This window comes from Nylanderia fulva, unplaced genomic scaffold (assembly GCF_048542155.1).
Source record: "Nylanderia fulva isolate GAGA-0341 unplaced genomic scaffold, ASM4854215v1 Scaffold9, whole genome shotgun sequence".
In the NCBI taxonomy this organism is placed as follows: domain Eukaryota; kingdom Metazoa; phylum Arthropoda; class Insecta; order Hymenoptera; family Formicidae; genus Nylanderia; species Nylanderia fulva.
The window spans coordinates 109,543-133,463 of NW_028191026.1; the positions used below are offsets into that span (position 1 = coordinate 109,543).

Genomic DNA, 23,921 nt, shown 5'->3' on the forward strand with positions numbered 1-23,921 from the left:
GCTTGTTGCAAAACTGTTACTCATTATAATTGATATATGAGTAAATGTGAAGTTTTACTTACTACATCAAGTTGTTATAATCACTAATCCTAATTGTGTCAAGCAATAAAAGCCAGGTAGAAAAGAAAATGTGCATTTCTCGCACACGACTTAAAAAGTGCAAACAACTGTTTATGGTAGTAGTAAAAACTAGTTGATAGTATTCCTTGTTGTGAATAAATAATTTGGAAAAAAGAATAAGAGAAAAAACCTTATATATGTAAATATACATACAACAAATAATGTAAGCAAAGATCGGGCCAACATCTAGTACAAATGTTTGTACATGCAATTTGTTTAACTGACATCATTCAAATACATGTGACATAGATGTAAAATTTTTCAGTAAATGAAAGAATGATCCGAATCACAACCAGCGTATTAACAAAGCAATAACAAAAGTAAATAACAAAAGACAGTATTATTCGACTTAAGAACAGAAATTGAAAAAAATTAAAAAAGAAAAAGAAAAAAAAAGAAAATTATGGTGCATGTCTTCTTCGTCTAGTAGTAATCTACCTTTTTAGGATTGCCATCCTCAATTTTGTTTACAGCAGTATCGATATTTTGTACGCATGACTTTTCTTTTGTTACAATGGAACTTAACATGTGTGAACTGGGCATATTGTTTTGTGTATTATGCCAAGTCTGGTTGTCACTAGATATATCATTAGCTTCGTCACAGTCTGATTGTTCATCAGGTGTGAGCAACAGTTGCGGGGATGACTTCTTTAGTACTCTTCCCGTATACATACTAAGTAGATCGCTTAATGTAGCTGTCGATTTAGCCTGAACATGTGGTCCTAGCGATCCAGCATCCAAGTTCTACAATTAATATTTCTATCTGAATTAAAATTCTTCTACTCTGAAAACACCTATATAAACCACTTAAGAAAGTTTATGACTTTGAAAACAGACATTATAGCTACTATTAATTACGGAGGAACGTAATTCGCCTAATCTACAAATGCTGAAAATTTATATATTCGTCCTACTATTCCGTAGATTGCTACAATGTCGTGCTGGAGTCTTCTGCTGTATTATCTGCGGCATAATACCACAATTTACGAGTATAATATTATCATTGTTATCGCTGCACTTTTAATAAAGCAACAATTTATTATTACCGCTTTCTATCGTAATCCCCGTTATCGAAATAACTGTATCGTTTGGAAAGATGCGTCTAAATTAATTTAAATAATAGCACGCGGGTTACTTACATAAGTATGATGTATCGTTTTAATATCAGGTACACCATTGTTGGTTGTCGCTGTACTATCGTAGAGAGTAGATCCAATGTTAATTGTGCTCATGCCAGGATCGATCTTTTCCATCTTCGTACCGTCGGAGGCAGCATGACAAGTGAAGTGAAGAGGTTCGACCTAAAAAGTTATCGAAGTTTAAATATCAAAGCGATTCCAGAAATAATCATATTTCATTAAACATATTTTGTTAAATTAGAGTACCTCAAGGAGACCTTTCATATTGTGATTGGCACACAATGCTTTCAACTTGCTGGACACTACAAATTCACTAGCGGGATGCGCTGGAAGTGTGAGTAGATCCCTCAGATCAATGGAATCTTGCGAGTATATCTTGGAAGAATGTACGGCACTTGACGAAGTAACGGATGGACCTGTTTGCTCGCTGGCTACAACGGACGCATACGTCACAGGCATTGAACTAAATTTTGGTAGCATCGGTGGTTCCAAGTCAAAAAGTTCCATTTCAAAAGGTGTGTTATATAGACCAAATCTGAAAAGGGAAAAAAAGGGAAATTGTAATTACGATATTAAAATTATAATGCGACATAATTATAAAAATTACAAGAAAACATATATGTATACAATTGAGGAATATGCAATTCACCTTGTAGCGAGCAGCAAGTGGTATGGATTTACTCTATTAGATATTTCAGCAGCTATTTGTTGCACCAGCGAGATACACTTCTGAGCGATACTGTGATTTCTATCTAATGGCAAAAATCTAGTGATAAGCAATTGGAGCCATCTCAATGAACCAGCCCAATGTACTTCCACAATCGATGGCAATAAATTGACCAAAACGGAAAGCATAGCTTCGTCGAAGGTTTGAGCCGGTGAATCTTCTATATTATAAAATCCTCTAAAAAAAAATTAAATTTTATTATTTATAAAATCTCTGTATCATAACCAGTAGGTTTGTTTAATCTGTATATTTGTAATAAAGCAACAATTTTGTAATTTCGTTTTGAACAATCAAACTCACCCGCTACAGAGAACAATCAACTTGACACATTTGTGCGCTATACTTCTGCCGGCGTGCAAGAGGCATGTTTGTAATAAACTGGATAATCGTCCTTGCACGGAACGTATCGTCTCCAATTGAAGTGCCTTTATTTCAGCGTTATTCTGAGTGCTACGCAATCTCGTTAATCTTATTGAAACTACCCATATTAGAATGTCAAGAGCTATAGATTGTACAACAGGAGATCTGCAAATGTGTTCATTTCAATGTAAATCTGATTTTTGAGAACTAAATTTGTTATTAAGCTATTATATTTCTATCGTGTAGTTACTCACTCGATAGGTCCTTGCAAGCACGCAATGTTTAAAAGATTATCAACAAAGATTTTGGATTCTAACATGGCACACCTTTGTATTCTTTCATTGGCTATGTTGGTAGGATGTACCGATCTCACTGTGATGGAGATCTCATGAATCCAGTTGCAACCTCAAATATAAACAGGTAAATGTAAATATACAAAGGAAAAAGTATCATACACATACATAATTTAAAAAATGTACATTTTTTCATAAATTATATAAATAAAATATATAAATAAAATTATATAAATAAATTTTCATAAATTATATTGTATTGTATATATAAACAAATACCTATACACATATGCATATGCTTTAGCGCATAAAAAACAGATAAATTATATCGAAATTATTGAAAATTTTGTGTATATATATTTTGTTTTGTATATGTAACAAAATTTTAATATTTATCCATATATTTTTTATATATTTTATTACTATATATATGTACTATATATATATATATATGTGTGTGTGTGTGTGTGTATAAATTTTTATATATTTACCAATGTAGCATCCTAACTTTTTACTGCTTGTACCTTCATCAAATCGTTCCCCAGCATTAGAAGGTACGAGCGGTCGTACCTCAAATATTTTCAACTTTTTACACGTAGGTGGTTTACTTTCTGCTAGATTTGATTTTGATTTTGCAGAGGTCTACAAATAAAAACAAACATTTTTATTCACATCAATTTTATCGCATATAAAAAGAGTAGCAATTCTCCAGAAAGATTGACAGATGTTACTTACTCCATCTTTTTGATCTATTAAAGCTTTAATATGAACGAGTAACGTTCTAGCCTTTGAGCGAAATAATTTTGGACTTGTCAACGTTACGCATCCCGAACGACAAGACAAATCCATACATCGATGTAAATCGATAGGACCGCAAAGAATCTCGGTGTTATGTTGACGTTGATATTCCTCCGTGATGACTGGATTTTCGCTCTTTTGTTGGTCAGTTCCTATATTAAAGTCGATTCTCTCGTCTACGGGAGTAAGCGGCACTTTCTGATGACCAATTCTTTTTATATTTTGTTTCAACAAAGTAACTTGAATAGTCGGTAATTCTTGACAAAATGCATGCAAGGTAAATCGAACATCGACATGCCCTATACTTCCTGATGCATTTCGAGGTAGAGTAAGTTCAAATACGTGTTCGTCCCAAGTAGTCCTAACATGAAATACAAAAAGAAATCATTTATGTATAATCTTATATAATTAAACTTGCCTTTAACCGTCGATTGTTTATCCATTTTCGTATCAATCATAAAAAATTTTGAAATTTTAAATAATTGAAATTCTCTCCGAAATGAATAATTCTTCTCTGCTAGGAATAAATACCGTTGGAAATACTACTAAGTAAACTATTTACTTTAATATTTTTCAAAATACGATTTAAAAATTTAATGTACAATTCAATACTACTCAACTTTTGATTTTTTAATTTTTATATTTTTTTTTCAATGTATAACTATGAATTAAACTAAAATTTTAATAAAAGTAAAATTTACTTGGAATTGTTTGAATAAGAATAAAGTTTTACAGATCATGGAAAACAGATTATTATAAAAAGCTCTTTGTTTCCTCAATCATTTATAAATATAGTGTTATTAATGCCTTTTTTTTAAAGAAACTCTCGCTCTCTCTGTGCTCTCTCGTATACACTTTGTTCTTGTATTCTCTTGAAATATTAATTATATTAATAACATCAATAATAAATTATATCGACTTACGCATCATTCTGCAATCGCCAAGTTCTAGTATGATGCTGATCTTCCGATTGATGAAGATGCTGCGGATGGCGTCTCTGTCTCTGAGCTTGCATCATTTCGCTCCAGCATGGAGGGACAGTCGCACTGTACGCAGGGGAATGTCGATCGAATCTTGTAAGTTCATACAAGATCCGCAAATCCAAGTACGAAAAATTCGATTTATGCGCCAATAGCTGATCGCTGAAACATACAAAATACATGAATAAAATTGTGCAAAATATTAACAAATACGTTTTTACATGCACGGATGAAACAAGAGATATAATACTTTTATTAACGTTTTGGATTGTTGCGTGTAAATACATATATATATATATATATAACAATGATAAGCCGTTTAATTAGAACATGTATAAACTTACTGGCAAATGGACGATGTTGACGTACTAGGAGCTGCATTTTCGTTAGTGCAACTTGCCTCGCTACCCATATTCACATCGTCGACATCCTCTTTTTCCTCCGTAGAGTCCTCTTCTTCCGCCGTAATGAAGAAATGCAACGTGCCATCGCTCGTGCATGCGCACAGCCTTTCCAAACCTGAAAGCGTTAACGATCGTAAAGCACAAATGTTTTCTTTCAAAACGTACAAATTATTTTCTAAATTTAATCAAACCCAATTCTCGCTTCTTATTATCTTTTTTTTCCTTGCAAAAATATACTTACTGTTGCAATAAGTCGCAGAGATAAATTTTTTTCCGTCTAATCTCGCTTCCGTTATAGTCTTAAGCGTACTCAAGTTTAATAATCTGACTACGCCATCTTTACACACTAGGGCAATTTGCCCGGCAGGTTCCTGAGCGGCTGAATTAGTAGTGGAATTGGTACTAGAATTAGTAAAAGACGTCATACACTTTGTTTGTTTCTCCTGAAGAGGAAGAAGCACGTGTTCTATCGGTGCCTGTTCCGAGGATAATTCACGCTTCACCAATGGTTCCGATACCACTTTCACTACCGGCCCCGAGAAATCTAAAGCGTATACAAGCAGCACGACATTCACGGTACTGGTCTCATTACTACGGATTTCGCCGTTTATCAATTTGCTGGACTGGCTGTCATTGTGGTCCCAGTACATGTAACTTTTCTGTGGGAAGAAATCGCTTTCATCGTCAACGTCCATCTGATTGGTATTTAACGAGGAAGATTCGGTGGAAGTGGCATTATCCGCCGCGGGACACATCGCGACGTACAAGTATCTTCCGTCCTTGGATGGAACTATATACGTAATACGAAGAGACTCCGGGACGTTTATAGCTAGCGTCTTCACGACTACTGGTTCCGTTTTGCTAATCTTCATAAGATCTAAGCTCTTTTTATTCATCGTTGTCAAGTCGGATGTTGATGCAAAATGGGCCGAGCCGTTGATAGGGGCAAAATTGGGATCGTAAGGTGCCGATGTCGTTGGAGCAGGACCGATGGGAATACCGATAGGACTCGAGTAAATGCCGTTCGAAGATGAGGCGGTTAGGGTGGTAGTTGGGAAGATGCCATCATAATGCGGGCCGACCACCATATCCGAATCTACATCTTCGATAACTGGCACTTCGTATAAAAATTTTCCGAGGAAGAGCTCCTGATACAAGCTCTCTTGGCGACCGCCATTCGAGCTGGCGCTAGTTCCTGTCCCGGATAGGGTCTTCTTAGTTTTCGAGTCTTTAGAATTATCTTCCTTGATGGATTGCGTCGTCGCGGCTTTATGATGAAAGTCGTACAGCACTAAGTAATGCAATCTCGACGATATGTACCTACTGTCACCCGCTACCTTCATTATATCTAGAGTATCACTGGCGGCACTATTTACACTGTTCATCGCGCGTACCAACGACGACGAGCTGGCTAAATCACTCGAGGCGGCCCATACGTTTTCCAGGGTTCTCAATTGCGAAGGATTGTTGTTAACTGTCACTGTAACTCCGCACACTAAGCACGGTCGAATTTTATGCTCCGTCGTCTCGGTATTTATAGACGACGACGTTGTAGAGTTGGTACTTTTCATTTCTTCTTTCAAACTTGCTAGAGATCCTACTACCGAAAGCGCCGTGACTTGCACTTTATAAAACGATGAGGATTTATATTCTGAAAGTGGATCCGAGTCCGAGCCCAAATTTGTTAAATATGTAGTCGTCAAATTCCGTGCGGCACAAAACTGTATCGATTCCTTATTGTTTATTTCTTGATCCAAAGTAGATATATAAAATGATACTTCTCTCTGCAAAAGTTGTAACAGTTTATATTACATTAATTTCATGAAAAAAAAGAAATGCAGCAGTAATGTTGAGCTTTATTTTTCAAATAGATAAGCCAATTGTGATTATTTATGATTAATTGTTTAATATCAATAACGTATAAAAAAATTTGTATTCATTAATCCTTTAAACTCTATTTAATCTCTATTTTGTTACCATTCGACTATAAATTCAGAATTGAAAGTTATTTTATAAGAATAACTGTTGAACCTTGTACAAATTTATTTCTTAATCACAAATTGGATTTTATTGATATTATTTCACTCTCAATTTGCCATTTTTATCGCAATTTTATATATGTAAATTAATTATATACATGTAATTGTATAAATTAATTATATACATATATCATTTTTACATTTGTTAATTTATTTAAAAAATATTTTAAAGTGATTTTCAAATTTTAATTATATTTTCAGCTTTTTGTTTTACTGGTCTCAATAATTATAAAATATTCTCGAGCTATTACAGATATTATCATTTTAATATTTACAAGAATTATTTTGTACACAAATATTACTTTGCTTTGTTCGATAGATAATTTTTGTCTAACGGTGGTAATACAAAATACTTGTAAACATTTACCTTCAACTGATTCGTCATGTTCCAAATATTTACAAAACCATTGAAAGAGGCTGTAGCCGCGAGGCCCGTGACATTAGTAGTACCTATGACGTCCACTGTATCGCCCACTTCACGAGCGGGGGCGGTTGCAAGGGTAACGGATAGCGGAACATTCTGGGTGTATTCGCCCTTAACAAAGGGACACGCAGGCGAATGTCTCTCGTGTTCTGACCATGGTTCGTCCGTGGGTTCCCAACATACCAGACACACGTTACAAGTGAAACACATTGCTCTGTCATCACCTGTAGCATTCGGTTCGTGATAAAAACCTGCCTGCGCCATTTGATCTGGTAAAGCCCATCTGAAATATATTCAGTTGCAAAAGTTTTACATAAATCTCACGTGTATTTGTTAAGATTTCAAATCATTTAAGTATTATAGACACATGTTAAAAATTGTAGAAAAAAGAAAGTTGATTCTGCGTACAATATGTAATATTCTACATTTGACTTAACAGAAACTGACATCCAAAACAGTATGACACATTGCATACTTGTAATTCATATGTGGCCATTTTGGAAATGTATTACGTCGCGCTGCTTCGCTAAACATTAACGCTCTATCAGTGGGACCACCTTCTAGTGCGAGACTAGGCAATAGGCCATTTAATCGTTCATTGATCGCGGAAGCAATAGGCAGTGCTGCTATATGCCGATTTTGCCTCTTTAATTCCATTACTAAGCCAGAGCATACGAGTTTCAAAGATCCGTGCGGTAGCTCCAAACATATCGTATTCCACTGCAATGAGAAATTTTCATTATTTTTGCATATAGAATTTCAACATTGGAATTAATACAGTATATTGGTGCTATCAATATATTTAAATATACAATTATTTCACAAGTATTATTTCCATAATTTCACAATAACTAGAAAAGCCCAAATACTAATTTACAATATAAAGATTCTATTATGTGGAAAAAAATATTATCAATTATGTATTTGTATATGCACAGATTTTCATATAATCATTAAGGCATTGTAAATCTGTCGTATATTCCTCCTCATTTTCCAGTAGATAATAACATATAAAGTTACATGGATAATGAGTTTCCAATTCTATTACCAATAATTTTGAATAATGGATATACATATTACAAGTAAAATTCACTTAAGATTAGAATCGAGCAAAGTCAAGTACCTATGTACCTAGTTGCCTATGTATATTTTTAAGAATTGTGTTATGTAAAAATATAAACAAGTCTTTCTTACTTTTTCCCTATAAATATACAAAAAATATAGTCCAATTTTAAAATAATTTTTCAAAGATCCTTTCATCAATCGTCTACAATTTACACTAGTTTTGTGATGTCTTACATCAAGCATTGTATTAAAAAAATAACAAATTAATAAATTGTACTTACTTTTTGAGCTTTAATACCTTTCTTCTGATTTGCTTGCGCCACAACAATTTTACTTGAAAGTTCTTGCAATACTTCTAGTAAATGTTCTACCCCAGGCAATTCTACACATTGTAAACATTGAAGTAATATTGTAGCCTCTGACAGCAGCAACTCCAACTTTATTACATCTTCGCTTTTAGAAATTGGAGTTTGCAAAATTGTGTCCAACAATAAGACCCCATTATAATCGCTACGTATACCAATCCCTTGTCCATCTGTATATAATACTTTGTCTATTCCATCCGATAAATATACTCCTTGCAACTTTCCATTTAATTTACCTATAACAATTGTAATTACAATATAAATGAAAAATATTTTATCAATTTTTACTTATTTCATATCAATTATTTATATTATTATTATTATTATTATTATTATTATTATTATTATTATTATCAAATAAAAATATCTTTATATCTGTATATCTTGATAATAGGTTACAATTACTAATAAATAATCGGTAATATCAAATGTATCAACATTTATTTATAGTTATATTTTATGAAATTGTTAAATATATAATTAAATATGACAATTTTGTTTGGACAAATAACAATTAATAAAATTGATTTACATAAATCATATTACGTAATAATACTAGTAAGAAAATTTTTGAATATTTTTTATACACAAATTTTTAAAATTGAAACAAAAAATACATTGATTTTAAATGGTAAAGACAGTTTTCACAAATTTGTTTCTCAAATTCAAAATGTAAAATTGTACAATATCATCACATATGCTATAACTGTACTAGATAAAGATACTTGTAAAAAAAACTTAATCTTTAGATGCTTCATTAAATTATGCACATAGCAAGACAATTTATTGAGATGACAAAAATGGTATTTGGGAAGAAACAATAGAATAATTGTACTATTAGAATGTCCATTTCATAGAATTAGACATATTTTTATTTTGCATCATATTACTCTCTGAAATTTACATGTCTATACGTGAAATAAGATAAAGAAATGCGGGAAATTGTGTGTGTAAAAAGTATAAAAGACGTAAATATAAAAGAATATATTACATTTTAGATTTAAAGGGAAAAATGTAGAGGGGAGAAAATGAATAAGGTAAGCTACATCAGGGTCATTTTTGATCTAATTTTCTTTTATCAAAAAATCGGTGAATAAAAGGAAATATCGTCGTAGAAGAGTTAGTTGAAACTAGGTGCGAAATCTGATGTGCGAAAAACGTGCGCGACCTTGACTAGACGAAACATTATTGCACAGTATTTTGCAAACATCGACTCGGTGAAAGAGAGCGCGAGAGAAAGGCGAGTTTTCTCGATATCGTTGATGAAAATGAATTCGACGACGATATCGGTATACATGCTTACCAGACAGAGAACTTCTTTGCAAGATCACGCCGGAGTTGACATCGAATACGTATACTTGTGCGCTACCAGTGGTGATGAGTAGAACGTTTAAATTGGCGTGATAGATTATGCTCTTGCACTCGGTGTCCACGTTTAAGCAACCGTCTTCTTTCAGTAACCACGGATCATCATCAGCCATTTTGCTTATAACGAGAGAATCACACTTCTAGAAAAAAAATTTCTCTAACGCTCGTACATCACAAGAAACATGGCGCACGCATCAACGCCATCTTTGAGTAGAACGTCAGCAAAATGCTCTGAATGTAGCTGACAATCGTCTCGTGACGATCGATTTATTAGATACATATCGATACAGCCTCGAACGAGGATGCGATTTCACGGAGCAGAATAGCGCAACAAGCGCAACCAATCGCGAGCGTTTCGCCATTTTCATTGGCTCCTTCGCATGATTCCAATGCTCGCGATTGGTTGCACTCTCGTTCCGCCATTATTCAAAAAATTTTACATTGTCAGATTAAATTAATTTACTTTTACATGTAAAAAAGTAATTACATAAATGTAAATTATATATATATATATATATATATTTAATATGTGCATTAAGACATTTTTTACAAAGTTTATACAAGAATACAAAATTTACAATTACAAAGCATTCATACAAAATATTTTGATAATTTTGATAAGAAAAAAAATTTAAGAGTTAGCTTATTTTAATACATAAACATGAAAATAATTATCGAGTTACATTTAGTATATACATTAACCTGAGAAAAGCAAGAAATATATTTATATAAGTAAATACAGGTTTATTCTCTTTTGTGGAAACATTTCTCTCATTCATAAAATTAAATAATCAAATACAATTCATATAATTTATTGTGCATTTTATTAAACTTGAAACAATTCTAATGCAAAGGAAGATTTTATTATTGCTGACAATTATTTCAATAGCCATCAAAGTGTCTATTATCTATAAATATTGCAGCAAAGAATATATATAACAATATATCATTAAAACACATACATATATGTATATACACTTTAAATATTTAATGTATTTGAAATTTGTTTATACCTACATCATTGTTTTATGAATCGACATATTTATATACAGAAAAACATTATTCTCTCATTTAATGAAAAATTATAGAATAACTCTGGTAATACATATCATTGCATCATTGTTCTCTCTGTGCCTTACTCAATGATATTTAAAGAACAATCATTCCTAGATATATTTACTGCTAATTCTATAATATCGATTAAAGCGAAATCTCTTACTTTAATTGTATTAAATTAAAGATTGAGAAGGCACTTGTGTATGTGTAAGAGTGTGTTAAATGTACATTTCTCAACCATACATATGCATCCCTGAGTTCCACTGCAACACCATTCATCGACATCTCTTAGACATTGTTATATATATTATAATAATTGCATTAAAAAAAATAAATATACAATTATTCAATACAATAACGCATTAATTTATTATAATAGTAAAAACTATTTAAACATCACATTGAAGTCGTTCCCACATTGAGGCCGCTTAAGGCGAGACATCGTTCTTGCAAGCGTTTCATATGTGCCGTTAGATATGCGTTTTCTATGTACAAATCCTTCACTAATATGTCAGCACTCGCTAATTTATCAGCCTATAATTGGGATAAATCATATGAATATAGAGATGAAAAATATTATGTATTAGAAAAACTTGAATATTTAAAACTTTATTATTATAAAGGTCTTATATTTAGTTCGTCAACTAAATACTGTTTGCATGATTTTTCACATTTTAAAATGGCTGTGTTTTCTCAATTGATTTTTTTAAAATAGCAAATTTCAAGAAAGATATCTTTTTTTCTTAATATAAAATTAAATAAATGAAATTGTTGAATAAGAATATATTAAGTAAATTAACACAATTGTGAACCTGTATGTAGATATATAATTTAAAATATACCTGATCAATAGTTGTCTGAACTTGTATTTGAAGCCTCTCTTGACTATTACGAAGAAGGCACTGTAATTCACACACTTCTGACTGATGCTGCACCATAATATCTATAAAATAACAAATAACAATAAATATATAAATACGAATAAGTAAGGCCTAAGAGCCATACACGAATGTTCCTGTGTACATTTAATAAACAAATTGTGCACGAGGCACGTATTATTTTTGGTGTAACTACCAAGACTTTATATAAAATATCTCATATTTGAGCCTTACTTATTCGTATTTATATATTTAATATTAAAGAGCCTTGATATAATCTTGTTGTCAAACAACAATATATTTCATATCAAAAAATTGAAAAAATATAGTAACATATTTTACAACATATTACAAACACAAAAACTTATTACATTTTTTAATATCATATCACACTATTGTAATGTAAAATATAAAAAATACTTACGTTGCAATAGTTTCTCAACAGACTGTCGTTGCTGTTTAACATAACGTTGCAAATATCGCTTCTTATGTTCTTGTGTGTAAAGTTTCATTTTTAAATCTTGCAAAACGCTTAAATTGACACAACCTACATGTTGCTGTGCATTATTCTGTGTATACGGGCAGCTGATTTCTTTTATTACATCATGTGCAAATTTTAAATCCGAGTCGCACTTATTTTCCTCTTTCATGCCTATCATAGCCTTAGCGTTAATATGTGAATTATTTTGATCTATTTCTCCTATCTTCTGATGTTTGTTCATAATTTTTATTTCTTTCATTTCACAACATTTGGTACTACACAGATTATGACCATCTACATGATCTTGTTTTAAAAGTCTGTTGGAATCATTGGATAGTAGAAATTCCATTGAAGAAGTATGAAGCGTTTGGTCAATCGCGCCGCATAGATCCATAAATGGCTCGTTCGTAGACGGAATACTAGATGTACTGGAAGATTTGTAATGCGATGAATCTGACATTGTCGGCAAAAAAATTTCATCTGGCACTTGTACATAGGAATCGTTTGTAATTGGCTGTTCTACCAATCTTAATTTTTCACGCAAATCTCCAATTTCTAAATTCTTCTGCGAAATGTCGTTTTCAGTTTTTATTCTCCATTTCTCGAATTCTTCTTCAAGAGCTATATACTGCAACATAAGAACCACAAACATATATACACATACAACTAATGAAATAATCAATGTCAATATTTAAATTACTTGAAATACTTTAAAAAAAAAAAAAAAAAAAAAACTTTTCGATTTTTTTTATGTATAAAGTTTTATCTTACTTGTTGTTCCAAGGTAAACTTTTCTTCGATAGGAGACAATCGTCCGTCGCTATTTTTCGATTTATCCGAAGGACTAATTAATTCCTCATATTCTACTATTTTATTAATAAGCTCGGCAAGTTTATCGTCACTCATTTTTTGTTCTTGCTCAAAGAGTTGTCTTTCCTCTTCCAATTTAGCAGCCCAATAATCCTCACATTCTTCGTACTCTGCTTTTAATAAGTCTAAACTTCGTTCAAGTTCTTGGCAACGTTCGATTAATTGTTTCTTCTCAATTTCGAATAATTCTATTTTTGTCATCACGGATTTTGGAATGTTTTCGGCTTCGGTAATGCTGGAAGAATTAATTTTTTCCTTATTATTTTTACACTGATCTACGGAATGTTCTTCTTTTCGCGGTGGATAATCTCTAAGACTCGTCATCTTAGTTTGCGTTATGTTTTTCACATCTTGACTAGTAAAATCTTCCATGCTACTCGACGCCGTTATACGTTTCGCATTAGTATTAGACTTTGGTGTTTTCGAAACGACTAAATCACGCAAGGATTCGTTAGTTCGTTCCTCGCATTCCATTTCGAGTTCAGAAGCTATACTCTTTCCGAAATCTCGCGTGGAAGAGGAACGAAGTATAAAATTTGATTGCAGATTAGCAATTAATCTTGATATACTGTCTCGCAAAGTACATGTCTCTGAAACGCATTTTGTATTTGTCGATAATACATTTTCCAGATCTTTTATAATTGTATCTTCAAGTCTTTTGTGTTCTGTTGCATTAGAATTTGAGACATCGATCTGTTGTTCCGTCTCCATCGGTGATGGGAAATCAAACGACACTTTCGCATCGATCTGTTGATCCATTTCAAACTCTTGCATCGATGCATGATTTTCATTCCGATCGCGTAACAAAACAAAAGATTCGAGTGGCTCGACAGATGTTTCATATTTTATATCTTCACCGTAACATTTTGAATTTTCCAATTCCGTGCTGAGTTCATCATTTTGATCACGCAAGAGAATTATTTCTGACTGCAACTGCTTGATACGATCGACGAAGAAATTCACTTGCTCTTGTTGCTTTGCTTCTATACTATGTATTTCGTCCTGTTCCGCGTCTAATACCTTTATCTGAGTTAACAAATCATTATTAGATTGGCGCAGCTTTTCAATTTGATTGAGAAGAGATTTATTTTCCGCTTCAAGCATTTGATTCTCCTGTAACATATTTACAATTTTATTCTTCATGTCGTGATTCTCTTTCTGTAATGCTTGTAACTGATCATCTTTTGATTTTAGTGCTGCAGCATTAATCTCTCGTTCGATATTAAACTGATCCGATAATTCTTTTGTAATTTCAGCATAACGTTGTTCACTCTGCCTCTGTAGATTTCTTTTCGTTTGTTCCAATTGAACTTGACATTCATCAATTTCCTGCACTAATAAATTCGCTCGTTCGTTAGCTTCCAACATATCAATACGCATCTTCTCTCTTTCCACTTTTATGTTCTCTATTGTAACATTTAGATTGCGTTGCTCGTCCTGATGAGCAACAACCATTTCTTGCAGTAAGGTAATATGAGCCTGAATGATATGATTATCAAACGATTCATTCAAATTCTTGAGTTCATTGCATATGACACTTGTTATTTCGGCAAGGCTAGTATTCATAGCACTGAGATCTCTGTTAGATGATAGTACAGTTATATTGGATACACCAGCAACTTCCTCCTTATCTAAAGTTCTATTAAGCTGTACCGAGCTCATTCTACGAGACTTGCATAGAGTAAAATCTAAAGTATTAACATCACAATTTACAATATTGGTGTCAGTTTCATTATTCAATTGCAAAGCCTCTATATTTTTTCTATTTTGAAATATAATTACGAACTCGTCAAAGTTTATCAACCCGTCGCAATTTTGATCAAGTCTTTCAAAAATGGATTCTGTTATTTGCTTTGGAAGTTCTGGAATTCCTAAACAATTGGACATAAATTGTATCGCTGCAGGATCCATGTTACTTCTTAAATAAACCTTTACTTTTTCGCACATGTGTGTCAATCTATTCTCATCCATTGTTACATTGGTTTTCATATTTTGAAGGTGAATCTCTGAGATATTCTGTTCACTGGTCGAGATTTCGCTCTTTTCAGCATCGCATGTACCTGAGTTATAGCACGGCTGTACAATATGCTGTTTATCAGTGGTCAATCCTTGGAACTTTTTCAACAAAAGTAATAAACCGTCCCGAAATTCTTGAAAAGATATAGTTTGCTTATCCGGACAATGTTTGCGAATACATGATTTCAATTCCTCAATTAATCCATGGAGATGTAATTTATTGCAGATGGAAAATAAATCGTTTTCGTCTAGTTCATCCTGCCCTTTTGTCAAACAGCTCTCAAACACAGCAAAGAGCTGCCGTTCATAAATATAATCATTGCTGTGTTCAGCCATATCTTCTCCTCATGCTTTTTAATTAGCTTAAAATAATGCTAATTTCCATAAGTAATAGACCTAAAAACAGTAATAGCATTAAAAACTAGTAGCAATGTTTTTGCATTATATTATCACATATTACAATAACAGTTCATTAAAAGTTATATTATATACTTATACAAGTAAATAAAAAAAACTATGTTGAACTTATCGTAGCACATCAGTTAAAATTTATACAATGTTGCAATATTTTGTGATTTCGTTATTGATAGTTGTTTTAAGTTAACTTTGTATCAAATAACTGAATATTTCATAGATGAAAAATTTTCTACAACTGATTATTATCTAACAAAGTAATCTATAAAGATATTTAATTTTCGATATTTCTTGCATACAAGTGCATTGTTGTTTTTTAAAATATTGCATACACCATTTTTTTAAAATTTAACCTTTTCACAATAATGTAACAAAATAAAATTATTATTGTACAATACGGTAAAATATTACTCTATACTAATATTATTTTCCAGTAAAATTATAATACAACACTTTATTGCACCATAAAAACATTAAATTAATGATAAATTGATACACACCACAATATTTTATATAATACACTAAGTGCTATAATAAACAATATATTAATGTTTTATCTGCATCAAAATTGTGATGACCTTAAAACTTGAATGGTGCAAATAACGTAATACAAAGCAACAAACTGCATCAATTATTTTTAATGAAAATAAGATGAGATATTTATAATAAATCTTATAAAATTAATTAAAAGGACAAAATTATTTGTCATCTACATTAGAATGTTCGAATATATTTCCTGTATCTGTGTTTCTATATATATATATATATATCTTTTTATTTTCATACAGTTTTTATCATGCAAAAAGTTGTATCATTATATTACTGAATAAGTACACATTATAAACAATTTTTATTAATTATAATTTTGAAATTTCTATTATAAACTTTGTTGTTACATCGTTAATCTCTGCGATCGTATAATAACTAATAAAATAAACAAAAATTTAATTACATTACTTTGTTAAATATTGAACAAAACACACAGTTAAAATACAAATACAAAAAATTCATAATAAAGAATTGAAAAATAGAATGTCATAAAGGTCAGTCAATTGTTGTCATAGGCCCGTTTCTACCAACGTCGATTAAATTAAACCTTCGATTAAATTATATATATTCGTCTCTTTTCAAATAAGTTCTAAAAAAGAGACAAAGATATAATTTAACCGGAGGTTTAATTTAATCGACGTTGGTAGAAACGGGCCATAGATCAGTTTATAACCTACTAACCTATCAACTCTTCTAACAAAGTAATAACACATAGTTATACGATGTATTGCAAGGATTATTCTTTTTATAGTATTAAATGTTACGCATTGTTTGAATCTTTAAACAACTTTATGCGTAAATAATGTCATTTATTTTGACGGTAAAAGAGGACACACCATTAAAAATTAAAGGTAATAAACACTACTTTTTCACTGACTTCAGATTCGAATTGATTCGAATCGTGTCATAAATGACAAAGGTGAAAGGCTGATATCTATGTATCGAGGGAGCGTTCCATTTCTTGTAAATAGCCATTTATATCGAACGATGCCTAGGGTAACTAGCAACGATCGACCAATCAAACAATCGTATTTTGAATTAGCCAATTGGCAACGTGGAATTTTCTTTGCCTTGAAGATCGAGTCTGAACGAGACTCGACCAATCAGAACGAAGAAAGAAAGCGCAAAAGCAAAGTATAGCAGATGCTAGAAAATATGAACAAATCTTTGGAGGTATATTTGAAAAGCACTCCTACAGAGAGATTTCGAGAATGGAACGGTCAATCTTATTATGTTTCCAACGGTCAACGATCAAAGAACTTAATTTGATTAAAATTACATTTTGAAAATAGTTTGAGGTAGGTACCATGACGATTGTACCTCCGATAAATTGAGATTATGGTTAAGATTATTAATAAAGTTAATATACATGATAAGATATATCATAAAGACGTTTATTTGTAAGTAAATATACACGCGCGCGCATACGACACACACACACACACACACACACATATATATATATATATATATATATAAAAGCATCACAAATTCTTATACAACCATCAGCGATAATAGCCGCGGTAACGACAATTTTTCATATTTTTATTGGTTAAAAAAATTATAGCTGTAGTAGATTAAAATTTATAAATATCATATTTTACAATCTATCAGATATATTATTAGCATTCTCTTTACCATTTGCGATTCGCGAGCCAAACTGAAAAGCTCTTTTCGGAAAGTTGGCTGTACTTTGAAACCCAAGCTTGCAAGCCAGCAAGCGCAATAGTAATTTGTCTCCTAATCCACTTGGCATTTTCTCAGTCGGGTAACATCTGCCAATAATTTTATATTCTTTCATTACTATATCGACTAATTGTTTAACATTAGTTAAATTTACCTTTCCCATGGTTTTATATTCTGTACATATTTGACGACGTTCTCGTCCAGATAAGGTAAACGGGATTGTTTACCATGATCAGAAATAATCCGGTCGTCTCGACCTAAATTTCTCTCGGAAATTCTAGCCAATTCGATATTTAACTCTTGCACTAGCGCATCCCATCCTTTATGTTTCAATATAGTTCTGTGCCTCATGTATCCACCGAATAATTCATCCGCGCCTATACCCAAAAGTAATATTCTGCATGGTGACTCGTATGGTTCATCAACTGGATAAAGAACACCCTTTGCCCTACTTGCAAACCACATGGCGCATCCTAAACTTTCATCCAGAATTGTACATAAAGGATACAGTAAATCACAAATTCGCGAAGCACGATATAATTGTAGTTCCATCCGTGTGATATTGCACTGAAAGCACAGAAATTAATTAGAAAAATGATTGTACATTTTTTTCTTTCTAGTAAAGAAGATATCCAATAAGGTAGAAATATTTCAAATGTAAAGAGATATTGATAGATACTTGTATAAAATTCCATTTCCTGTTGGGACAAATTCGTAATAATTCAGAATATGTTTGTTGGCCAGTTTTCCTATCTGGCACGTCATAGTTTTGCATCATAATATTTTCCTTTTTACTATTTGTAGGACTTATTCTTTGGTTATTTACAGATCTTTCAAATGCAACATTAATGAGATCGATACTTTCGTTTTCTGGAATGTATTTGTCAGCAATCGCTGTTAAAATAGCTGAGTCTAAGCCACCAGAAAATAATATACCAATCTTGGAGTGAGTACAAGTAATACTTTCATTATTTAATACAATTTTTATGCAATCTTTACAATAGTTTGGTTTTTTTTTCACTCTGACTTTCACAGATTGATGTAAGAGTTCTGTTAAACATTCAACTCTTTTATTTACTTCTTCGTTTTCCAATAAATATTGCAATGTCTCATTAAAATTTATACTATTTGGTATATTCTCTAGATATTCCAAATCTCTTGAATCAGGATGTAGATGTAAATTTGTCAACAATGAATTAGTATCCAATATAGTTTTTCTAATATTAATATCTACATTTAAATTTGTTTCCAATGTTTCGATAACATCTGTGAATCTCAAGTCAGGTTCTCTCCATGGATAACATGCTAAATTTATCTGCGAACTATTTAAATTCATTGCAAAAATACCTATAGCTGGTACTTCTACGATTCCTTTCATATTTTTGTTTGCAACTGAAGTTAAAGTCAATGAATTGGTTTTGCTATCTACTTTTAAAAGCAAACTGTGCCGTCCTATAATATCTCGTCCAAAATATAATGTATTGGTCGATTTCTGATAATATATTAAACTATAAGGACCTTCAATCTTACAAAGTACAGATATGAAATCTGTGGTTGATTGCAATTCATCCAATATCACACTTGTATCGCAAACATCATCTTTTGCCTGAAATTAATGCAATTTATTATTATAAGATTTACAAATATCCTTAGCTCCTCTTTCTTTTACTTAAAAGATGATTTTTTTTTTTAGAATTTTAACAAATTAGAAGATAAATTATTAGTTGTTTTTTTATTCTATAAAAATATTGTATATTACAATTTACTAGATAATTGTAAAAAGCTGACACCAGCATTTGAAGTAAATCGATCGAGAACATTTAATAAGTGCAAACTACATACATACCAAACAACCTGAGAAAAGATCTCCATTCCATAGTAACAAATTATTATTATCATCTAAACTTGGCTGTGTTATTATCTCTGATCCTTGCATCCATAATACTGAAGCAACAAAGTATCCATGCCAATGATGACTTAATGATATATATTTCTCTGTTAAATGATCGGGACCTCGCGCAACTATTACATCTTTGCAAATATTCCACTGCAATATAATGAAAATGTACAAAGAGAAAGGTATGCAATTCATGTTTTTATTATTAACAAAATAGCATTCAGTAATTTATTAGCGTCCAAGTCTTTTATATCGTACATTTACTTAGGACTTTATGTTAAAAAATTGAAAGAAATATTTAAACCAATGAATAATTTGTAAGCTTATTTTGTTATTTTATTTTGTAAGTTGTACACACAGACCTGTGAAAAGGATTCAGTGTCGTTTTGAGCTGGATGTATACAACAAAATATTCCACACATTGTGTCGCCAACGAATGGACCTGTTAAATAAATCTATTAATTATACCGTAATTTTCAAATTGCAAAATGCATAAGATTAAAAATCAAGCTAATAAATAGGCATATTTTTTTCAATATTTTAGGAAATGCTTGTTAACTTTTTTTTATAATAATTGGGAATGCTTGCAGATATGTCAGTGACGATAGGTTATATATAAGATTTCATAGCTACATGGATACATAATAGAAATAATTTATATTGCTAGAAAAAATTATTAAATAAGAATGTGATTTAATTCAACAGTTTTACATAAGAATTTCGTAATAACTTGTGCAAAATTATTATGTATGCCGCAAAATGTATTACCATAATCGCCGGCACACACACATATATTTATATGACAGTTTCGATCATATATGGGGTTTGTTCTTTATTGCTGCACTAATGAATTAGTGCAATAAATTCACCAGTGCATCAATAAAGAACAAACCCATGGTTTCCAATTTCCAAGTGTGAATTCAAATTAACAATACTTCTGTCCCTAGGAAACAAATTCTCCTATTGGATGTCGCCTGCAAATCCAAGGAATGCAATATATTTTCAAAGAATACTATCTATACATATATCTCGTGTCTGACAAACTCTCCAGGAATTATGGATTGGCTATTATTGCAAGAAACTTTTGGAAATACCTAGAAATTCTTCATATATAATCAATCGGTACGTACGATAGATATAATATACTTAATATAATATTATTCTATATATTTTTCAATATAATTTGGCAATAATGAGTTTGAATCGATGGATTGATCGTTTTCAAGTTCAAATATTCATCAAGTTAAGTGCGGGGGGTACTCTTTCTTTTTAAAATTTTAATATTTGGAATTTTTAATATCTGAAAATATTGACAATAAGCTACAAAATGCTAGAAAATTTCAAGCATAAGTACTTTTTCAGACGAGACGGAACAGCCCCTGTGGCCTAATGGATAAGGCATCGGTCTCCTAAACCGGGGATTGTGGGTTCGAGTCCCACCAGGGGTACAGGTACTTTTTACGATTTTCAATTTGCCTTTTCAGCCAATCTTTTTTTTTTTTTTTTTTTTTTTTTTTTTTTTAATCTCCATTTATCACTGTATGCGATTGTGTGTAAAATGAATTGTCAAATCGATAATTTTTTACAAGTAAATTCAATTTCGTGTCGCTCACAATGTTGAAATGTTTTTTGCAACAAAGACTTGCATTTGAATGTTTGTATTGCATAGAAAAAGAAAGATTTTAAATTTGAACATAAAGACTTTTGAGGGCGACGGTCGATAAAATAGAGATCCTCGGTCGATAAATCACAAGTTCCAATAACGACGAGTAGGTGGCGCTAGGATGGCGTCGAACGGCAAAGTCGGGAAATATCGAGCTCGCTTCCCGCTCGTTCCCGCTAGTGGCGGCACAGTGGCGGAGTTGACCGGAGGTTGACTCGTCGGCGTTTCCACTCCTTTTTCCGGTTTACCCCTTTCGGCTTTGATCCGTTCCGTGGGGGAGAATCTCTGTGCGCGGGCCGATATTATATATTCGTCGCGTGTTCGCGGGTCGCAAGCGAGCAACTATCTCCAGTTTGGTCTTCCGTATGCGGCGAGGCGAGTCGAGTCGTTCACGACGACGCGAGACGTGAGTGTGTCGACGTAATCGAGTCGAGGAGATCGCGATACGGACTCGTCGCCGGTGCTTTCGAGATACGGGTCGAACGTCGAACGGCGCGCCGTGGCTGCTTGGGGGCCAGCTCGGCTGAGTCGATTTGAAATATGTGGCCGGAACGCGAATAGTCGGATTCGCCGGAAAGGGACGCGAGTTTGCGCCGGCCGCGTCACGGCCTGTAAATGCGCGGTACCATAGCCACCGAAAAGGGCTACGTTTCGCTGCGGCTCTCCGTCCCCGTCCTCCGAGAGTGTCGAGAGTGTCCAAGAGTCTCGAGTGTGAGTGAACATCACCAAGATTCGAACCCATCGTCGTGTTGCCGTCGACAAGAGGGGGAGAGAAGACATCCTTCGAGGTTAGAGAGAAAACTATGGTGTTTTGATCATGGCAAAGCGCCCTATACCTAGCTCCCTAATATACCTAGCTCCATACTTATATGTATAACGTCCGATTGAAAGTTTTAACGTGCATACATGCGTGTATGTACGTATATATGTATGTATATATATATTTGAGTTGATTCGCCTTGATATTATTCATCCTTTAGCGCGAGGAGGCGAATTGGCGTAGTGCACCGGACCCGACCGGTCGATATCGTCGCCTCGGACAAACGGTTGTAAACGCTTGATGAAGCCTCCGTGAGAAAGAAGGACGCAGTGGGATTCGCGCTTCGTCAAGAGCGCGCAGCTGTTTGACCGTAGCAAGAAAGGCGAGGTCCTCTTACCTAGACTCGCACTCTTACCTAGACTCTAGATTCTGGATGATGTACTTGTGCGAGGAAACCTAACCTCCTTCGCGCGTGCGATATGTGCGTGCAAGTCGAGCGCGAATGTGACAAAAATCTATCGACCCGCTAGCTTATCACGAATACATGACCGGGGTGTAGTATATTTACAGTTGTACGCCTTAAGATCTTAAGATAACGACAAACTTTCTACGTCTCCCCGTCTTCTCGATTACGTCGAGACTAGACGGGACGCAGACGAGATCTGTTTGATGAATCTTGATTAGAAGATAAACGTACAAACGACTTTTTCTATTCATTTCTATTTAAACGACGCAGCGCGGCTATGCTCCTTTTGTATCTTTTTGACGTTAGCGTGATCACGTTGCCACATTGGTCCGTCGCATTATCGATTATTCCGCATGATTATTGTAACACGTGGCCGTGACTTTGTGCGACAAAAAAAATTATGCATAGACGGATTGATTTCGAGTCTCGTGACGCGAGTATTTTTTATCGTTTCGCAATCATCGTCACGCGGAATATTCATTTCGCGCACATGCGTAATCGAGTTTATAAATTGCACTTCAAAATTATAACAAATCTTTTAATTCTTCCTCTCGTTATCTCTCTTTCTCTCTAATTAATTTTTCTATTATCGCATTTATACTTTGCATATACCGTTTTAAATTGCTGTTTTTAAATGGCAAAAAGACAACGAACCGATGTAGATCAGTATATCGATACGCTCATCAACTGTACACAATTTCGAAAATGTAAAAATATTTCTTACAAGTACGGAGAGAGCAAACGTATGACATTATAGTTTATTCGTGTTGCTTACAATCTCTAAATTTCCAAAAATTTAATAATACAATAAGATACAAATATATTTTTGAATGTTTTGGAGAGAGAGAGAGAGAGAGAGAGAGAGAGAGAGAGAGAGTAAAGCATCTGACAAATAAGTACAAAAAGTACACAAACAATACAAATAGACTTATTAATATACATACACGGTCGAAACTTATCTCTTTCTAATGCTGTAATTTAAAGTATAAAGATTGTTAACGGTAAAGACATATATATATTTACGAATGATACTCGAATGATAAATTAAAAACACTTCGATGACATTATTGTGTCCACAAATGGCTCGATCGCTAGATGTGATA

At 32.9% G+C, this 23,921-nt stretch overlaps 4 protein-coding genes and 1 non-coding gene across 7 annotated transcripts in view; 2 read left to right on the top strand and 3 right to left on the bottom strand.

Moving 5' to 3' along the window:
• The window catches only part of Bruce (BIR repeat containing ubiquitin-conjugating enzyme), a 31,824-nt gene extending 21,515 nt beyond the window's left edge, over positions 1–10,309 (bottom strand). Inside the window, exons 1-15 of one of the 2 annotated variants that reach the window (XM_029323246.2) lie at positions 10,018–10,309; positions 8,631–8,950; positions 7,760–8,004; positions 7,228–7,567; positions 5,063–6,605; positions 4,762–4,936; positions 4,361–4,579; positions 3,375–3,798; positions 3,131–3,281; positions 2,601–2,751; positions 2,287–2,511; positions 1,909–2,163; positions 1,506–1,794; positions 1,260–1,421; positions 559–864 (exon numbers count right to left, since the gene is read on the bottom strand). In XM_029323246.2, coding sequence (XP_029179079.2) covers positions 559–864; positions 1,260–1,421; positions 1,506–1,794; positions 1,909–2,163; positions 2,287–2,511; positions 2,601–2,751; positions 3,131–3,281; positions 3,375–3,798; positions 4,361–4,579; positions 4,762–4,936; positions 5,063–6,605; positions 7,228–7,567; positions 7,760–8,004; positions 8,631–8,950; positions 10,018–10,195 — 4,983 coding nt within the window. In that variant the 5' untranslated portion in view covers positions 10,196–10,309. The remainder of the gene's footprint in view (positions 1–558; positions 865–1,259; positions 1,422–1,505; positions 1,795–1,908; positions 2,164–2,286; positions 2,512–2,600; positions 2,752–3,130; positions 3,282–3,374; positions 3,799–4,360; positions 4,580–4,761; positions 4,937–5,062; positions 6,606–7,227; positions 7,568–7,759; positions 8,005–8,630; positions 8,951–10,017) is intronic. The other variant, XM_029323248.2, reaches the window with a different exon arrangement.
• Positions 10,310–11,047: 738 nt separating this feature from the next.
• On the bottom strand, positions 11,048–17,263 carry Bsg25D (blastoderm-specific gene 25D). Its single transcript, XM_029323252.2, has 5 exons — positions 17,028–17,263; positions 13,269–15,779; positions 12,441–13,125; positions 11,981–12,081; positions 11,048–11,672 (listed from the first exon to the last, which is right to left on the bottom strand). The coding sequence occupies exons 2-5, from the start codon at positions 15,717–15,719 to the stop codon at positions 11,535–11,537; spliced, it is 3,375 nt and encodes a 1,124-aa protein (XP_029179085.2). The 5' UTR covers positions 15,720–15,779; positions 17,028–17,263; the 3' UTR covers positions 11,048–11,534.
• A 461-nt stretch (positions 17,264–17,724) lies between these two features.
• LOC114946644 (asparagine synthetase domain-containing protein 1) lies at positions 17,725–20,782 on the bottom strand. Its single transcript, XM_029323253.2, has 6 exons — positions 20,698–20,782; positions 20,292–20,371; positions 19,879–20,079; positions 18,712–19,638; positions 18,187–18,599; positions 17,725–18,121 (listed from the first exon to the last, which is right to left on the bottom strand). The coding sequence occupies exons 2-6, from the start codon at positions 20,349–20,351 to the stop codon at positions 17,947–17,949; spliced, it is 1,776 nt and encodes a 591-aa protein (XP_029179086.1). The 5' UTR covers positions 20,352–20,371; positions 20,698–20,782; the 3' UTR covers positions 17,725–17,946.
• Positions 20,783–20,892: 110 nt separating this feature from the next.
• The window catches only part of SNF4Agamma (SNF4/AMP-activated protein kinase gamma subunit), a 40,052-nt gene continuing 37,023 nt past the window's right edge, over positions 20,893–23,921 (top strand). The window contains exons 1-2 of one of the 2 annotated variants that reach the window (XM_085489637.1): positions 20,893–21,051; positions 21,292–21,380. The gene's annotated coding sequence lies outside the window, so the exon portion shown is untranslated. Of the gene's footprint in view, positions 21,052–21,291; positions 21,381–21,772; positions 22,381–23,921 lie in introns of those variants that run through there. The other variant, XM_085489635.1, reaches the window with a different exon arrangement.
• On the top strand, positions 21,305–21,377 carry TRNAR-CCU (transfer RNA arginine (anticodon CCU)). The gene has a single exon. It is a non-coding gene; the product is annotated as a tRNA-Arg (tRNA).